Source organism: Brachycentrus maculatus, unplaced genomic scaffold, assembly GCF_059751285.1.
Source record: "Brachycentrus maculatus isolate JH-2025_06_01 unplaced genomic scaffold, ASM5975128v1 h1tg000159l, whole genome shotgun sequence".
In the NCBI taxonomy this organism is placed as follows: Eukaryota; Metazoa; Arthropoda; class Insecta; order Trichoptera; family Brachycentridae; genus Brachycentrus; species Brachycentrus maculatus.
In genome coordinates this window covers 133756-153788 of record NW_028280912.1, presented here as the reverse complement: position 1 = coordinate 153788, position 20033 = coordinate 133756, and the positions used below count along the sequence as shown (strand labels likewise).

General features: G+C 36.1%; 1 protein-coding gene across 1 annotated transcript; it reads left to right on the top strand.

Annotated features, from left to right (window-relative positions):
* The first annotated feature begins 49 nt into the window (after positions 1–49).
* On the top strand, positions 50–14355 carry LOC148308502 (pre-rRNA 2'-O-ribose RNA methyltransferase FTSJ3). Its single transcript, XM_088261586.1, has 11 exons — positions 50–193; positions 294–1051; positions 1809–1958; positions 2783–2905; positions 2991–3152; positions 5867–6074; positions 7567–7830; positions 9635–9937; positions 10746–10945; positions 11847–12034; positions 13990–14355. The coding sequence occupies exons 1-11, from the start codon at positions 127–129 to the stop codon at positions 14255–14257; spliced, it is 2691 nt and encodes an 896-aa protein (XP_088117712.1). The 5' UTR covers positions 50–126; the 3' UTR covers positions 14258–14355.
* The last annotated feature ends 5678 nt before the right edge of the window (positions 14356–20033 follow it).

The following is a 20033-nucleotide window of genomic DNA, read 5'->3' as shown; positions in this document are numbered from 1 at the left end:
TCGCTAATAGTTCATTGAAGAAGTACCAACTTATAGATATGAAATTGTTGACAGCTGATATAACCTTAAAACATCAAAATACAAGTTTACGCACGTGCAGCGGTGCAGCGCACGCTGTAAACAAAAATGGGTAAAAAAAGCAAAGTAGGAAAACAGCGCAAGGATAAATATTATCAGTTGGCTAAAGAAACAGGTAACGATTGATATTCACAACACTTCAATCACAAATGCTCGTTCTAAACGTCAATCTTAAACTTGAATTGTTTTCTAATGTATTTTGTTTGAAATTGTAGGTTATAGGTCTCGTGCTGCTTTTAAATTGATTCAGCTAAATAGGAAATTTGGTTTCTTGCAAAAGTCTCGAGTATGTATAGACTTGTGCGCCGCGCCCGGAGGATGGATGCAAGTAGCCCAACAGAACATGCCGATGTCCAGCATCGTCATAGGAGTGGATCTCTTCTCCATCAAGGCAGTCCCTGGCTGTATAGGCTTAATGGAGGACATCACTACAGACAAATGTAAAACGGCCCTGTCAAAAGAGTTGAAAACGTGGAAAGCGGATATTGTTTTAAACGACGGAGCTCCGAACGTCGGTAAGAACTGGCTCCACGATGCGTACCAGCAAGTTTGTCTGACCCTGAGCGCTCTGAAGTTAGCCACACACTTCCTGAGAGAAGGAGGATGGTTCGTGACCAAAGTCTTCAGATCTAAAGACTACCATCCCCTGATTTGGGTATTCAAGCAACTGTTCAAGAAGGTGCACGCCACCAAACCGCAGGCGTCTCGTAATGAGTCTGCTGAAATCTTTGTGGTGTGTCAGCATTACATCGCTCCTGACAGTATAGACCCCAAGTTTCTGGATCACAAGTATGTGTTCGAGGAATTGGACATCGAGCCGGGGAAAAAGATGAACATCTTACATCCCGACAAGCAAAAGAAAGCAAAGGCCTTAGGCTACCCGGAAAATGATCACACATTGCATACTGCCATATCTGTCTCTGCATTTATTGAGAAGGAAAATGTTATCGAAGCCCTACAATCCTGCTCTCAGGTAATGATTTATTTATATTAAGAATGAAAATATTGCATTTCTTGTGATGTTAAAACCTTTCCCGTACTAACCATCCAAAAATTACTCATGCTCCGATGCTGGGTACCAAAAGGTACCATATTTGTATGGAAATCGTAGTACGCAGCTCGCAGGAAGTACTAACTCAATGCTGGCATGAGTCATAGATTCCACATCCTTTCCAACGCTCCGATTGACGGTGACCATCCGATAAGCGAGGGGCCGGAAATCGGATCGAACAAAAGTGGAGTAATATAATTGTCTTGCTCTCTCTGCGGTAATACCACATTTATTAGAGTGAAATTTATTTCTAACATGTCGCTAGCAGACAAAAAATTAACGTGCCGATATATGTATAAGTACGTAGAACTTGCGGTAACAACTGATTGTGCTTTTTATCAAAAACAATATTTTGAAACATTTTACAATTTGAAATCATAAAAATAAAAAAGGGAAAAATATGGACTAATTAGCTCTTATAATACTAAAATTTATATTTAAGGGATTTTAATCTCCCTGTTTGAGCAGACTACGTTAACTGTTAAACTACAATGTTTTACATTTTGACATCTCAACAAAGATGAAGAAGAATATGGAAGTCTGGGCATATATCCTGTCATAGGCTGGTTAAGTAAATACTTTATACACATACTTCCATACATTGGGGTCGGTACTAGGAATCCTTGTGTACTGCCAGTTAAGCTTTTCTGAACTAATATATATATATTGTTTATTTCAGATCTTATTAAATGACAAAGAAATATTAGAGCATCCCAAGACAACTATTGAAATAAAAGAATGCTGCAAGGATATCAAAGTTTTGGGAAGAAAGGATTTGAAGTCTCTCATTGCTTGGTGGAAGGCGATGAAGGAATATAAAAAGCAACAGGTAAGGACATTAATTGCATTATAAATTTTTACTTGTCCGGCTCCGTAGTGTAATGGTCAGCGCGCTCGGCTACCGTTCTGGAGGTCCCGGGTTCAATTCCCACAGGGGGGTCTAATAAATATAAGTGATTTTTTCACCCTAATATTTATTCAATATTACCCTGGACTGGTACCTGAAGCGTGAGAGCTGATCACCTTTCCTTCGTGTGTTAACGATCAAGATAACACTGCGTTTATATGATACAGTGCCCTATGCACCGTTGGGGTGCGAATAAGGGTTCGAATGAATGAGTAGAACAGGCTTATAATTTAATAACTAAACAAATCTTTACCTATTTATGGATTTGGCTTTAGATATTGAGAATTAAAATCAAACACTGATTTTTAGAGTCTACTAAATTGTATTTTAATATTAAAAACGCATAAAAATAAAATTTGTGACAATTGTTTCGCCTTGTTATGCCATTTTCAAACTACTGTCAAGTACAATAGTTTAGAAAATTCCATAACAAGGCGAAACAATTGTCACAAATTTTATTTTCATGTTTTTAGTAAAAAAATACAATTTAGTAGACTCTAAAAGTCAGTGTTTGATATTAATATTTAGTATATACTTAAATCTTTACCTATTTTATTTAACTTGCAAAAAAATAAATCTTGTTTTTATTGTAGCTATTTGTCAAATACAACTTTTGACACAAAACTCTAAGTTACACATGAAACTGGCGCACCATTAAAAAGTATATGTTCTCTTTTAACATTGATTTTTGGTTATTTTACAAAAAAATTCTTTAAAAATAAGTATTATTATTTGTCAATTTCCAGGAAGCGGATGAAGTTGGTAGTGTATCAGGAGAAACGGGAGAAGCGGGAGAGAGGGTGCTGACTTTGGAAGAACAAGAAGACCTGGATGACGAGGCCATCTCTAAGCAGATTCTGGACTTGCAGGTTCCTTCATCTTTTCTACCTTCATTACATTTCCGCCTTTTAAGTATATACGCTAGTAACAATTGTATATTTATTATGTATTTAGGAAGAAGAAAGCCGTGAAGCCAGACGTAAGAAGAAGAGGGCGGGCAAGGAGAGACAGAAGCTGAATGAGAAAATGAATCTCAAGATGGTTCTCAAGGGAGACAGTGGACCTACTGAGGAAGCTGATGATCTGTTTAAGTTGGAACAAATTAAAAGTACCAAGGTGAGATTTTCTTCATTGAACATTTTTGGATCTAAACATATAGTGACAAAATTGAATTGAATCTGGTTTGAACACAAGACTCATTTACATAGTTGAATATACACACCGGATTCATATCGGATACACAATATTTGTAAGCATTTGACACTCGTTAAGTAGGCTCCTTAACATATTGTTTGCGGGAAACACTTAAAAGCGTCTTTTACATACTGTTGGTAGAGAGCGGGAGACGCTTATAAACATTCTATTTGCTTACTTTTGGTAGAGCGCAAGAGATGCCAAAAATATACAGATCGGAATTTGGTACTTGTGATTAGTATACAACCCTAATTAGCATACTTATTAGGGTCGGAGTTGATGAAAAATCCGTCTGACAACATTATGTTAATATCAATGATTGTTATTCCTCAAGAATAAATGTCCCAAGAAAATTCTAGGTACATATTAGACTATGATCTCTTCGATATGAAAATATGTTTATAAATATGATACTATATTTGCTATTGTTTTACTTACTGTATGCAGTCTTTGAGTAGAGTAGTGGTTATCACATTTGGGTACCACCCTGGTTCAATTTCTGACCATTTTATTTTCATTAATTTATTTTTTACCATTAATTTTTAAATTTTCATTTTATAAATTGTATTATTTTTTGACATCTCATCAAAGATGAAGAAGAATATGGAAGTCTGGGCATTTACGGGGCTGACGACCGTCATAGGCTGGTTATAAATTGTACATGCATTACAAACTTAAATTTAGAGCATACATATAGGGTCCGCCATCTAAAGTTTTTTTTTTCAACTAGTGCTTATTTCGTGAATGGTAACACTTAGCTCATGTCTGATTTGACAGATAATTAGTTTTATCCTTCCGCTGAGCGAATATGGTTGTGTATACGCTTGAACAACGCTGGGAAATATTGCGACATTACTTTGAAAATCATGGTAATGTTGCAGAATGTGTGCGAAAATTGCGTACGGTTTTTGGAAGAAGAGAAGCACCGTCAGCTCCGTATGTTCGTTATCTTGTGAAAAAAGTGAAAGAAACTGGCATCCTCATCGATAAACCAAAGCGTGAAAAGCCAAAAACAGTGCGTACACCCGAGAATATCGATGTTGTGGCAGAAAGTGTGCGTGAAGCGCCATCAACATCAATTCACCGTCGTTCTCAACAATTGAACATTTCGGAGACATCATTGAGACGAATTTTGCATAAAGACCTTGGTATGACGCCATACAAAGTCCAATTGGTTCAGGAGTTGAAGCCAACTGACCATCCAATGCGTTTTCGCTTCGCTGAGTGGGCCTGCGATCGACTTACAGAAGATGCCGATTTTGCCAAAAAAATCATCTTTTCGGATGAAGCTCATTTTGATCTTGGCGGGTATGTAAACAAGCAAAATTGTCGTATTTGGGGCACAGAAAACCCGCACGCATACATTGAAAAGCCGGTACACCCAAAACGAGTCACTGTTTGGTGCGGATTTTGGTCCAGAGGCATAATTGGGCCATTTTTCTTTGAAAATGAGCAAGGAGTGGCCGTTACAGTCAATGGCGATCGTTATCGGGCCATGTTGAACGGATTTTTGTTCACAAAAATTGAAGAGGAGGATATTGGCAACATTTGGTTTCAACAGGACGGCGCTACGTGCCACACAGCCGAAGCTACACTCGATGTTTTGCGCCCTGTTTTAAAAAAAAAAAAGTTATTTGGCGGACCCTGTATAACTAACCCTTTCCAGTCCCCCAAAATTAAAAAAAAATCTAGGTAGACAGTTACATTCCAATTGGAAAAAATATATTGTCCTCTGCTCCACATACTGTTGTAATAGATACGAGTTACAAAAATGTAAGCTTGGAATTTAAATAAATAATACTAATGATGAAAAAAATGTCGAATAACATCCGACATGGGACCTAAGAGAAAAAAATCAATGTCGAATCTCATTCGACATTGGACCAGTAAGGGTTTAGAGAAATTCTTGTCCAAGTATTAGAAGAATCCTGCTTGTGGAAAACCCTTCGCTGATATAAAACAGATCAATATCCAAACCAATATTGTTCAGTTCAGTGGTAACTCTTTCAACAGGCATAATAATCGTATATTGAATTGTGTAACAAACCTATGCGGACACTGTCTTAACCGAATCCACGCGACTCGCTTAACCATATGTGTTTTTAAGCGTATGTGTTTTTACTTTGCTCCAAGTTTCGAACCTCAGTTCAACTTGGAGCGATTTTTTCATGGTGTGGAACATTGGATAAAATAATACGTCAATCCTTGGCCTTATGACATCTGTTGAAATATCTGACTAATAATTTGTAACATCACAAGGATAAATAAAAGAACAGATCCCTGATTTTTCTTGAGGTCGGTAATTAGTCCGCGCCATAATCTCACTCTCGATGCTACGCATCGCCAGTGGGTAAGAGTGACACACGATGCGTGCTTTGATTTATTTATGTTACGATCTTATTTGCTTATATTATGATATATTTAAGAACAATGTGACACAAGTGTATTATAGAGTACCAAAAAGGCACAATGAATCCCATTGAACGTTTTTGTTTAGGAAAATAAATTGTTTCTTAGCTAAATACATGATAAAAGTAATCATTTTAAAAACGGCAAAATACCGCAGCGCACGGGCGTCTCTCAGGAACAAAGTTAATGCGGTTAAAAGGTTAAGAGACTTAAAAAATATTTTGCAGGACCTTTCTACACTTGCCGAACAAACTCCGGACTTCCTCGCTGTTTCTGACAACGAATCTGATGAGGACCTTAAGATAAGGAAGAAGTATGCCCGATACAGCGAAGATACAAGCAGACTGGACAGTTCCGGAGTGTACTATAAAGATTCGGATAGCGAAGTGGAAATGGAGTCGGACTCTGATGATGACAATGCGAAGGAAGGCCTTGGTAAGTTTTTCCGAGGAATATGTACAATAATTAACAACATTTTGAGTGTGTCCAAAATCATGTGATTATAACCAGGATTCGGACCTCACATACTGATATAAGAGTTTCTGCTCAATAAAAAGCTTCTTTTCATCTCACCAATAGATGTCTCTAGTGAAGTTCTAGTGATTCAATAATAATGTTTCTGAATTGGTCCATACATATAGAACAAGAATTTGAGTAGTGTGGTTGTCAATAATGGGTAGAATTGGTGAATGTTACACGTGTGTAAAGTGATCACTTAAACCAGCCTATGACGGTCGTCAGCCCCGTAAATGTCCAGAGATGTCAAAAAATAATATGAATACAATAATTGTTACTGTCTTAGATTTCAAGGTTCTGGGTTACATAATACTAAGCTATCCATTGTCTGGTATCATATGAACTCTACAATATGGTCCAAAACGTCAGCAAAAAGTGCAAAGCTATTTCAGACGTGCTTTGGTATTGAGAAAATGGAATTGTATATCTAATGATGTAGTCATTAACTTTGTAACACTTCATGATTTCACTAACTTAATTTGGTCAGCGGGTTTGGCTACCGTGCTGGAGGACCCGGGTTCGATTTCCATAGGTGTCTAATTAATTAAAGGGAATTTTTCACTTTAATATTAATAGGATGTTACCCTGGACTGGTACCTGAAGTGCAGGCCATTTCTTTGTGTCCTAGGACTAATCACCTTGCTTTCATATAATTAACAGTCAAGAAAACACCATGTCAATACAAAGCAGTGCCCTATGCACCATTATATAGGAATTAGGGTCAAAGGAAAGAAAAAGAAAAGAGCAATTTTTTTATTACCACATATCGCTCACTCTTTTCAACAACATCATATATCAAAAAACTTGATTTTTCAATAAAAATTTGCTTGTTCCCAGTGGAAACCAAATAAGAACTCGACTATACAGCTAAAATTACATATTTGCATACACAAAAATTTTAAAAATATTTTCATGTATGCATATGTAATTTGCTTAAATCGCTCACTCCTTTCAACAACTTCATATATCAAAATACTTGATTTTTCAGGAGATTGTTTTTAAAGTTTGAAAATGTATTCAAAATATAAATATCAAGCCACTTATTGAACTTTTTACTGTGCAACAGATCTTTTTAGGTAAAACCTGAATGTTTTTTCTCCATTTGAAAAATATTAAGTTTATTTAAAAAAAAAAAACTAAACAATACCTTTTCTTCAAAATGCAAAACCAACACTCTCTGCCCTGTAGCGGTTAAATATTAAGTCAAAAATATGCCGCTTTTGCTGGGATATAGTACATTTTCTGGGCATTTCAAAAACATGCACAACTGAAAATTGACGATTTTTGATAAATGACTTTGTTGAAAGGAGTGAGCGATATGTATTAAATTTTGTAAAACTATGTGTAAAATAAATACATGCTGATCTGGTTTCAAGATGTTATAATTCCATTATTTATATTTCTTCTCTAGGTTTTTCAGATTCAGAAGAAGAGATGGACGATGAGAAAAAATCAAAGCAAAGTAAAAAGGTTTCTAAAGCGGAAAACAGTAAAAAAGTTTCAAAAGAGAAGCCGTCCAATCCTTTGCTCGTTGACTTGGATGATCGGGACTTGAAAACTAAACGCATGCACAAGGCGGAGCTCTGGTTCCAGAAGGATGCCTTCCGAGACCTGGAACAAGATGAAGATGAGGAGCTGGAACTGGATAGGATTGTCGAAGTTTATAAAAAGAAAGGTCTGTTTGAATATTAAAAAAAAAAAAAAATAAACAATTTATCGTAGTCATACAGGGGAAAGTGACCAAGTGCATTTTTTACAAAAACGTGATCATTGACTATTTGATATCTTACTAGCTTAATATTGCCCTGAACAAATCCCATAGCGATTTTAAACTTGGAAGTATAATACAGTAGAATCGCGATATAACAAAATCCAAGGGACCAAAAAATATTAATTCGTAATAACGAATTCCTACGTATAACAAAATTTAAATTTAAATTAAAAAAGATCACAAGTTCTGCAAACAAAGGAGGAAGGAGGCTGAATACCTACATATTTTCACTAGTTTTCTTATTAACCTTACGGTGATAAAAGTGTTGCGGGAAATGATGATACTCGTATGTATTTTGTACACAATATGAAAATGTGATTTTAAAACTGGAAAAACATGAGTATTCCTAGTTGCTTTTATTGGCCATATTCAAAGTTGAAATATAACAATTTTGTAATGTTGGGTGTGGTAAATATGTATCTGAAAATGAGAATAATAACATCACATATAATAATAATAATATCACAATGGCTGATTCCGTATTTTTTTTTGGCGACGGCGAAAAAAAAAACTTTTTTACAAAATTTACGCGATGATTTTTTTTTCACCGTCGCTAAAATGACTAACCGTATATTGACTTGTTAAAAATGACTAACTGCAATGATGTTTATTTTCTTGCCAAGCAAAAGTAATTTAAATGGCCCTCCTGAACATTTTACGTTTTGTTAATCGGTCACTTTCTCCTGTATGACTATGTTATGTTTAAAATTCAAGTTTGTAGCATTTTAACTAATTCAGACGGAATAGTGAGTCTGACTCGTAATGTGAAAAGTATAATTTTTTTTTATAAATAAGCTCTAGCAATTTTTTTATAGTAGGCAGTTTTTGCATAAAGGTATTTGAAGGCGAATGTGAAGACCCCCAATAAAGTGTTTAAAAAAATTAATTATACACGTCTCACGCTTCGATTGGCTACAATAACTGCTATGGGTAAAGTGATATTACTAGAACGCAACCAGTGCACCAAATTTGGTGAGCGTGCTTTTGCAAATTTGGTGAGTGTTACGGGACTGACGGCATGGAATGCTCTTCCGCCAGTAGTTAGAAATAGTGATCATCTCACTCAAATGCGTTTTTTTTTTTCTATAGAAAAAAACTACAAACTCATTTTTTTTCTAAATCTTTATCACTATCTCCTTTTTCACAATTCAATCACAGTGAGCGCCAACAGATCTTTAGGTAGTATTTCACAGAAATGGCGCAATATAAGTTATCTAAAATTATTATTATTATTATTTCATATTCTCAATAATATTAATATTTAAAGCATTTACTTTGTGGTCAGTCATTTTTACTTATTTATTTTTTTACAAAAATGTTAATAAAATTAGTATATAACCACTCACCGAGATTTTTACGTCTACCGGTTTCGAGACGTACCCGTCTCTTCGTCAGGACAATCACTTAACACAGCATGCAAACAATACTACCCTTCACCACCATAGCACCATTTACACACTCAAAACTACACAAAAGTCTAACACATGCGATTTTTGGTCGACCCGAAGACCAACATGCACTATAGTTTTCAATACAGACATGCGTTACGAGCCGAGGTTAAACGTGCATTAAAATTAGACCTGTAATCGAATCAACTTATATACTCGTAGGATGAATTCGCCCACTCCTTTCACTGGAAATTTCATTAAATCGGTATTCGCTACAAAGAGATTTGACCTGTACTAAGATTTTAGTCATTTTATTTCAGGCGGTAAAATCATCGGGGAAGCTGACGATGAAGAACCGACTGGTAAAAAAGACAAAAATAATATCTCTAAGAAGGACAAAAAGGATAAGAAGAAGAAAGGATCAGTCTCCAAGGACAGTGGAAACTCTTCGGATAGCGATCTCTCGGAGTTGGATGAAGAAACTGACGACGATGATTCTTCGGATAGCGATTATGATCTGGAGAGACCGAAGAAAAAATCCAAAAAAGGTTTTGATAGCGGAATAGAAGACTCCAAAGCCGGAAAGGGGAAGGGATCCTTTGAAGTTGTGAAACCTGATGAAGGTATTACTTTTTTGGTTGAATTTGCACTTATGGATAAACATCCATTAGTTGATAACAGCTAAGCACCAGACACGTTCTGTACATGCATGCTGCGGAAATGCTCTAAATTATTGTGCAAAAAAATGTGCATGAAAAATCTATTAATCACAATGATGGTTCACTAGCCATTTTTAAGGCTAACTTTTCGTAATGAATCATGCCGATAATTCGAAAAGTTTTACCCCAAAGAGTATTTTTGAATTCTAACAATTTGAAATTATCAGCCGGCGACCCCTGTAATTTTTGACTAAACAGCTGAGACAAACACAAAAATGTGTGAAAAATAATGATTCCTTTCACAGTTCCATTATGCCCTTGCAAGGTGAAACAGCTGTCACAAAAATAAATAAATTCAAAAGTTTTGAAAAAAAAAAAAGATTTATATTTATGATAATACTTTATGGAATTCTATTCCTACATAACAGTTTTTGGATCGACAATAAGATGTAAAAATAATACATATTTATAATATAATTTCATTCATTGATTGTCACTCACTTTGTGGTATGTAGTATCTATCCATTTTCAATTTGAGTTTTACTTAAATACCATTTTTATTATTATATTAAATACCATTATAATAAATACCACTATTTCTTAAAAGCTATTGTTTTACATACTGAGATAAAAAAAAATATATTAAATATTTTTTTTACTTAGCTTCACATATTGCGTTTGAAAATGATCACAATGAAACATACAAAAAATTGTGGTAAAATTTGAATGAAAACTTGTGTTTTAATTTGGGAAAATGTAAATTTATTTCCAGAGATAAAAAAGCTTAAGAAATTGGTTAAGATGGATGAGGAAGGTTTAGCTCTGGGTACACTGCTGGCCACGTCTCGCAAGAGAAAGAGAGATCTGACAGACGCCGGATGGAATCGCTACACCTTCAATGACACCAACCTCCCCGATTGGTTTGCCGATGATGAGAAAAAACACATGAAGAAAGAAGTACCTGTTCCTCAGGTAATTCAAAACAATAATACACCGATGCATGATCCAATGGTCGAACAGTCCGTGTTATTTATGCTAACCTTACACGTTTTTATTTTATTCCCCCTAACTACTGTGTGCCACTGCATAATTTCGATCATTGATACCACGATTTGCGCAGTCAATCTGTGAACATGCTGTTTACTGCATATCATTTGTCGCAAGCTCCTTATTATTATTACTTCCAATTTTCTATGAATATGACTGACGTGTTTCAAATACCACCCTTCGGAGTATGTGTAATTTTTAGATATTTTGGGTGGGGATGGTTAAAAAATGGTATTATAGCTTTGTTTTATCATTGTGTGTTATTGGTGATTTGTGGGGGGTATTTTCCTGCGATATGAGTAATTTTTTAATACATACGTCAGTCGTATGGCTGTGGGAATCTGTATCAAAACTTAAAGTTTCCCTCAGACGGACGAATGTGTGAAAAATTGTTGCATGACAGAATTAAAAATGAAGATATAAGAAAGAAATGTAAGGCTGAACTAAGCATAATTGAAAAGATTAAGAATAGTTCTTTAAGGTGGTATGGACATGTGGAGCGAATGGATAACGAGAGAATGACTAAGAAAGGGAATGTTAATGGGAGAACAGAACGAGGACGGCTAGAAAAGACTTGGCGCAACCGGAACCTTAAATTTGGTGGTGTCAAAAGTCTACGTAATCGGAGGGAATGTATGACTAGATGTATGGACGTGAAGAAAGCTAGGAGTGTATGTCAAGACAGACATTCTATCCTTTCTGCCTACCCCTGCAGAGAAACGGCATGATGTTAGTGGTAGTATTACATAGTATGTAATAGTAAGTATCATATTCTTATATCATTAACGTATTCTCAAATCATCATGCTAACTGTTGATTATTTCAGGAATTGGTCGATGAGTACAAGAAGAGTCTTCAAGAAATCAATGTGAGGCCAATCAAGAAAGTGATGGAGGCCAAGGCGAGGAAGAAGAAGAGGGCCGTTAAGAAGATGGAGAAAGCCAAGAAGAAGATCGAAGCGCTCATGGACAATGTGGATGTCTCTGACAGAGAAAAAGCTAAACAGATCAAAGAGTAAGCTTTTTTTCTTCTTTTTCGCTGTCTACTGTAATTTATGCATTAAACGGCAAATCAAACACTGATTTTTTTGTCCGCCTCTGTAGTGTAATGGTCAGCACGCTCAACCACCGTTCTGCAGGTCCCGGGTTCGATTCCCAGGGGGGGTCAAATAAATCGAAGTGATTTGTTCACTCTTAATATTTATTCAATATCACCATGGACTGGCACCTGAAGTGGAGATCACCTTTCCTTCATGTGTTAATGATCAAGATAACGCTGCGTCGCTATGATGCAGTGCCCTATGCACCATTGGGGGCTGATAAGGGTTTGGAATGGAATGGATTTTTTTAGGTCTACTGTAATACCCGATTCATAAGTCGACCATGTTATGCAGAAACCATGTTATCCAACCCATGATTTCCGAAATTTGACTTTTTGATGAATCTTACTTCATCAATAGTAAATTTTTAATTTTCTGAAGGCACCCAACCCAAAAGATCAACACAATATTTTTTGGAGAACTTTTTCTTACCCACAACCAATAAACCTACGGAAAAAAGTTTGAAATATCCATGTAGGTTAACAGCTTTCAGCATTAAAATTATTTACATACATGAACATTTTGCAGAAAATATCCATGTGATTTGGATGTGTTTGATTTTGAAGTAAAAGAATTTTTTTTTCGCTGAAACCATCCAAGATGGTTGGATGTGTTCATTCCATTTGTTTTTTAAATTTGCTCAAACCATTCAACCAATGAAATACCGAACTGTGACCTTATTGATGAAATAATTAAAATTTTGAATACGGCACACAGTGAACAATGCTTCTTTATGGTAATATAAAAAAATCAAATAAAGTCGAAGAGGTACTAGGCAAAAATCTATATTCGCAGTATTTGTACATACTGCAAACTATGCCATGTTTTCTCCGATTCCGCGGCTTCACATGTTAGCCAATGCTCTTGAAAGTATAGATTTATTTAATATATTGTTACCCACCTTGAAGTCTGTACTTTCTCAGCATTTTTCTCCATGTTATAATGGATAAATTTAAACGTTTTTATAATTTAATAATTTCATAATTTTGTGTTTAACTCTCTCTCGCTGCTTGCTGATATTGTGTTAAGGAGACGTGTATTTACTAGTGCTTACTATTTCTTATTTTATTATTATTCCATGTATAAGACTTTTTTTTCTCTAGTGTATTTTTTGCTCTAGTCCGCCTCCGTGGTGTAAGGGTTTAACGTGTTTAGCTACCAAGCTGGAGGTCCCGGGTTCGATTCCCAGGGGGGATGAAAATAAATATTATTGATTTTACACTGTAATATTTATTTAATATTACCCTGAACTGGTTCCTGAAGCGCAAGAGTGATCACCTTGCCTTCATGTAAGTACATAATGATCAAGAAAGCACTGCGTCAATTCGATGCAGTGCCCTATGCACCATTGGGTGCGGATAAGGGTTATAAGTAAGTATTTTTATATTAGATACTGTACATATCGTAGTCGTACAGGAGAAAGTGACCAACTACCAAAACGTAAAACGTTCAGGAGGGCCATTTAAGTCACTTTTGCTTAGTAAGAAAATAAACATCAATGCAGTTAATAATTTTTAACAAGTCTATATGTTATACTTCCAACTTTAAAATCCATTGGGATTGTATTCAGGGCAATATTAAGCTAGTAAGATATAAAATAGTCAATGATTACGTTTTTGTAAAAAATGCACTTGGTTACTTTCTCCTGTATGACTACGATATGTATTATGTTAAAGGCATTAGCCGTTCAATAAATAAATAAATTAATAAAAAACGAACCTTACTTCTACCATTTAACACAGTAATACATATTATATTTTTTTAATTCAGCTTGCCAATTTGTGGGTTGGATGGTTTCTGCATAACATCCAACTGTGAATGAGTGGAGTATTAAAATGAAATTAATTGTGTTTCCTTCTCTCTCGTTTAGTCTGTACAAGAAGGCAAAGGCGACCGGCAAGAAAGAGATCACGTACGTGGTTGCCAAGAAGCACACCACGGCCAAGCGGATGAAGAGGCCCAAGGGCGTGAAGGGCCAGTACAAGGTGGTGGATCCCCGCATGAAGAAGGACCTCCGGGCGGCCAAGGCCAAGGAGAAGACGCAGGGCAGGAAGAAGGGCTCGCTCAAGGGCGGGAAGGGGGGGAAGAACTTCAACAAGGGCGCCAAACCCCGGCCTAAAGGCAAAACCAGGAAGTGATAAAATAGGTTTTCTTTAAATATTTATCTTAAGACTGTAAATTTTTATTTTATTAAAAAATAAAGTTATTATTGAACTCTATATTTTCTAGTGTGTCGGAATCTACTTTTACCGTCACGCTGTTTCACTGCAGGGGTAGACAAAGAGGATGGAACGCCACACTCGTCTGTCCTGACGTACATTCCTAGCTTCCTTCACATCCATACATCTCTAGCATACATGCCCTGATTTTAGGTCCTGAATGATCTGGTTGTTTCGAGTTTTTTTTTGCCAATCTCATTTTGTCCAAATTTTTGTTCGCTAGTCTGGGTTTGTCTTAGGAGTTATTTATATTGATATCTCAACATAGATGAAAAAGAACATGGAAGTCAGGGTATTCACAGGGCTTACGGTCTGTCATAAGCTGGTTTAATTGACCACTGATTAACAACCACACTTTTTCAAGTTGTTTTTATCCTTCAATTGACATCTTCTTTTACATGCCACTTCTCAGCACCATCTAAGGTTGAGCTTAGGTTTTTATTTAGCAGGGACCTTTATCAAATGTATGTAAGATTCTTCCCAAATTATTTTACAAACTAGGAGACGCTTGAAAGCATGATTTTTAATTTTTATTAAATTTAATTGAAAATGGTATGCGCATGTGAGGAGAATGGAACCATCTAGACTCCCCCACATCGCACTGTACGGCCAACCCCATGGTAGACGACTCCCGGACAGACCACCAAAGAGATGGGTCGATAGCTGGGAATCGACATCGCAGGAGGCTAATCCCTCTTAAAAACAGGCCACAAGGCCTACAACAAGATGAAGAAGAAGAAGAAGATTAAATTTACATATTGCAATATTTTTAACTTAATTTAGATTTTCCTTCGAGGAGACTGGAATCCTAGGTATGAATGATACATTTATGGTATAAAGCATAAGATAGGTATTGTGTAACATATAACAGTGTCTTCCGGCCTCTATCCACACCCAAGTGGTGTATAAGGCACCACATTAGATCGATAAGTGATTATATGAGGGTGATAGTCCTGCGCTTCAGATACATCAATATAGGAGTGAAATATGTTTGATGGGATGTGTGGAGTAGTGTGGCAGAGTACTACGCTCTTGTCTGGACCAGTAGTGACCACAGCAAGAAACTGGATGTAGAACTAAACAAAACCATGTGTACCATCACAGGAACTGTTAGGTCTAATCCAGTACTATGGCTTCTGGTCCAATCCAACATCGCACCCCCAATCCTGCGTAGATTCCTGGCATCTATCAAAATGATAGAAGAGTAAGAAGTAACACTCTGCTCCCTGCTTTTAAGGACATCTTCCAGCATCCAAACAAGAAATCCAAGTCCAGAAACCCAATCTGGATAATTGAAGATCAATGTAAGGATGCTGGGATCCATTGCAAGTCCATATGGGAGAAAATCCACAAATTAGTTACTCTGCCATTCCAAGAGGTCCCAGGGTTCAATCTTCCGTTCAATCAAACTGTGGATGACTTTAAACAGGATTCTTACTGAACAAGAACAGCGCAACTCCCTGCTTTACAGATGGGGCCTGACGCCATCTCCAGGATGCGACTGTGGGGCGGAGAACTAGACCAATACATAGTGGAGGAGTGCCTCTCCAGAAGATACCTTCCTGGCCTTAAAGACCTTTATAAAGCTACACCAGGAGTGGTCGAGTGGATGGAGAGTCTGAATCAGCCCAATGGCTTAGAGAACTCTGTACTTTTTGCTATACACCATAAGAAAAGTAAAGTAAAGTAACGGAATGTAGATTACATGAGTGAGGTAACTTGGGGTCAAAGACATTATTGCTGTGTGGAAACGGAAATGGAGGAATATTAAATAGTACACAAGAGAAAAAGGAGAATTAATCCATGTGTACAGTAGGCCTCTTCTAATTTTCTTCCATTTTCCTCTCAAAATTAGAAGACGCCCACATCCAGCAGTGGAGAGATGGCTGACAAAGAAGAAGATAAATTACACCTGTGATTAGGTTGAGGTGAATAAAATTATGAAAATGATTCTGTAGACAGATGGACTTAATATTTTTTCCTAAAGCCTATCTCACATTTTCTAACAGGAAAGAAGATGTAAGAGCTTTCCATGCCATCTATCCACAGCAGCGAAGGCACGCTCACCAAATTAAGGGCACCGGTTGCAAGCTGGTGAGATTGCTTTGCCATGCCAGAGCTGTAGCTGACCAAAGCGTGAGACTTTGAAATACTTATTCATATCGGCTTCTGCCGGCTGCTAGCTCTCTTGCATCCTTCTAAGTCAGCACCGCCTCCCGAGGTTCATACAAGAACTGGCAACGGATCATCAGCAGTGGACATCCTGGAAAGCAGGAACCTGAAGCCTTGTTTAAGAAAAAAGTTTGGAAAAGGCTGTTGGGAGGCATGTGAAGCACATGGCCTTGCCAATTGAATCGCCTTTTCTTGGCGACAGTTGTGACCATGAGTTGCCGCATCCTACACCGTATTTCCTGGTGTGGAATATCTAGCTTTTATAGATCTCTAGACTCTGTATTGTGCAGTGATTTTATCATGACCAGACAGAATTAACATACTTCACTTTCGAAAAAGCTAAAATAGTGCAATGATGTGACGGAATTAAATATGTATCTATAAAGATATATCTATTTAAAAGGCATTAAGAATTAAAATAAAGTAGTGCAGTGACTGCTTATGTATAAGAGACCATGGCTCTGAGAAAAAGAAATGCCGATGCACACAGAGATCTGTGGAAAGATCCGTGCTTGGTAAAAGCCTAAGAGATAAAATAAAAAATGAAGAAATTAGGAGCAGAACCACAATAGCAGATATGTATCACGTAGCAAGACTAAAGTCGCAATGGGCAGGACATGTTGCAAGACAAGGCCCCACAAGATGGACTCCTAAAGTTTTAAGATGGAGACCTTGGGAGAGTAAAAGAGGCGTTGAGATTCCTAAAAAAAGATGGTCCGACAACATAGCTGCTGTGGGGAGTAAAAACTGGCTGCAAGCAGCAACCGACCAAAAAAATGGAAGGATATGAACGAGACCTATATCCAGCAGTGGAAAACAGAGGGCTAAAGAAGAAGAATACTTAAATAAGCATAATTTTAAAACTCCTCTGTGATTTGGGTAAAAAAAGCGGGAATATAATGAGGCTATGTTGGCCTCATTATTTACTGAGAGACTTGACTTTGGAAGGGGTGCTGTTGCAATCTTACATTATGAAAGGGACGTTGAATGTTTGCAAAGCTCTTTTTTACTAATGAGGAATATATAAATAAACTTCCAAGTAAATTGACGGTGTTTGGTGAAAACACATTGTTTTTTTTTTTTTAACTTTATTTTTCAAGTCCAAAACATAACTACATATGGTATTATGTCTAGCCTAACTCGGCTGTCCAAACTCAAACACAGTAAGGGATTTTTTTTGTAGTAGGTTTTTTTTGCATTTTTGGACTAAGTAGATTCTACTTATTCCAAAAATGCAAAAAAACGTACTACAAAAAAATGTCCCTTACTGTGTTTGAAGTTTGGACAGCCGAACTCTAGGGGTATAAAGTTTTGTATAACATTCAATGGAGCCCTAATTTATAATGTATATTTAAGGCACTAACTTTGTGATTTTCATTTTATAACTTATAATTGTATTACATTTTAATATGATTTAATTAATGTATGTCAAATAATTTATTTTATATTTTCCTTCATTTCAGTTAATTATTGTTACCGTTATGTCTCCTCTCTCTCTCTATCTCCTCTTATATACTTTTTTTATTTTTACAATGTATTTTGTTTGAAGACCCAAAATCACTCACAAATGAGTGGAGACTTATATTAAAAAAAAAATACTTATGTATTATATATGTATAAGTTATATTTATTCTTATATTGATATCTTATTCCTCTAGACTTGAACAAGTTTAATAATTTTGTTGTCCTACCCACACAAATAACTTTATCAATCAGAATGCTACCCTGGAGAAAAAAAAATGTTGCGTTTACCCTGTTGCGATAATATCGTTCTGGAATTCGATTTATTTAGAATGTGTTTTGTTACAAATTTTCCTTTCATACTAAAAATGTTATTCTGTAAATAAAACGGAAATAGGCGCTTAAAGTAAATCGTAATAACAAAAAATAAACATAAAAACAACAGTTTCTGCTGTCAAACTTTATATTACCCGCCATTTTCCGTCAGTGCTACCAACAAAGGAAAAATAACGTAGTATTTTACGATTATTTTCAAAGTAAATACTTGCTTACTAGGGCTTGTCAATTTTTCATAACCGGGTTTGAAAATTCGTTTTTTTTATTCGCTACATTCTTAAATTAGTTAATTCAAATTTGTAACTCAGTTTCAGTAGTATTTTACAAAAATGGCGCCGTATAAAATTTCCAAAAGTATTATTTTTTATTTATTTTTAAAATGATGTTTTTAATATTGATATTGAATCCGAATGAAATGTTAATATGTATTTTACACCGTTTTGGTTAAGATTAAAACGAGATGAAATGTTTTATTTCATACTTATACTTAACGGTAATATTAGCAATATACTGAATTTAAAAATATATAAAAATAACCTAAAGTTGTAAGTGCTGCCGTTTTACCTAATTGTAATAATAACAGTTTCGAATCGCGTTCCCGTTTCAAAATTATTCGCGTAGTCGTGCAAGTGTTTCGTAGTTTTAAAACTGTTTTATATAGTTTTAAAACTGGTTCTGATTGCAAAAGGATTTAACCGCATAGGGAGGGGTGGGGGAGGGGAAAGGAGAATATTTTCTAAATAAATAGACTAATTGTAATTGTAACTAGTATAAATGTGTTTACAGAACAGTTTAATCTTTTTCTGCCATCCCTAAAATACACGCGTTCAAAATATAAAATTTGGGGTAATTTTACATTTTTCTTTTCGAAGATGAAGCGGATAAGCGATCTACGGATGTTTTTTATTTATTTTCTAAAAACTTGTTTTTAAAATTTTGTTTGTTCCTTTGTTCGGTTTAAACGGATATCCCCTCCCCTCTATTAGCCGTTATATCGAGGTTTTAATGTACTCGATTCGGTTTACGAATTCGCTCACTGATAACGGATAAAGTTTTTAAAAAAAGGTTTACAATATTTTTTTTTTGCGAAACTGCCTTTTTGAGAAACTTCGAAAACAGGTTTTTTTCAAAAGTCAATTTTTGTACAAGCCCTGTGTTTATCTACAAGTTCTTTCGGAAGCGCTCGCAAAACGCTGGCAGCGCGCAGAAAAGTCGGACGATTCGTAACGTAGTCATCGAGCAGGGCGTATGTGCTGTGACGACGTTTTTGCAAAGTGCCCTACCCGCGGCAGGAAGTCCAGCGCGTCGCGGCTCTGGGGAGAGTTTAAGGTCGACCTAGCCTCGTCTGTTTGCCCTTGTACGAGCCCGGGTCAAGGTTCGACCTTAGACGTCCCCGTGAACCGAAACGTACAGGAATGGGGCGGGCGTGACCTTAAATTTCGGAGAGGGTGGCTTCGGGGGGATTCATTTCTGGGAATGGTCGCTCGACGGGGGGAGATACCGAGGGAATACATAAAACCTACTAAATATTTCATTCCAATAAATAAAGTATGGGAGAAGCAAATACGTATTACTTTTACATACTAATAAATAATAAATGTATGTGCATATATATATATATATATATATATATATATATATATATATATATATATATATATATATATATATATATATATATACATATAAGGTGCCCAATGGTGCATAGGGCACTGCAGTATTATTT

Coding starts and splice junctions, on each gene's coding strand:
- LOC148308502 (XM_088261586.1), top strand. CDS start 127: ATGGGTAAAAAAAGCAAAGTAGGAAAACAGCGCAAGGATAAATATTAT. Junction 1,959..2,782: donor AGGAATATAAAAAGCAACAG/GTAAGGACATTA, acceptor GTCAATTTCCAG/GAAGCGGATGAAGTTGGTAG. Junction 2,906..2,990: donor AGCAGATTCTGGACTTGCAG/GTTCCTTCATCT, acceptor TTATGTATTTAG/GAAGAAGAAAGCCGTGAAGC.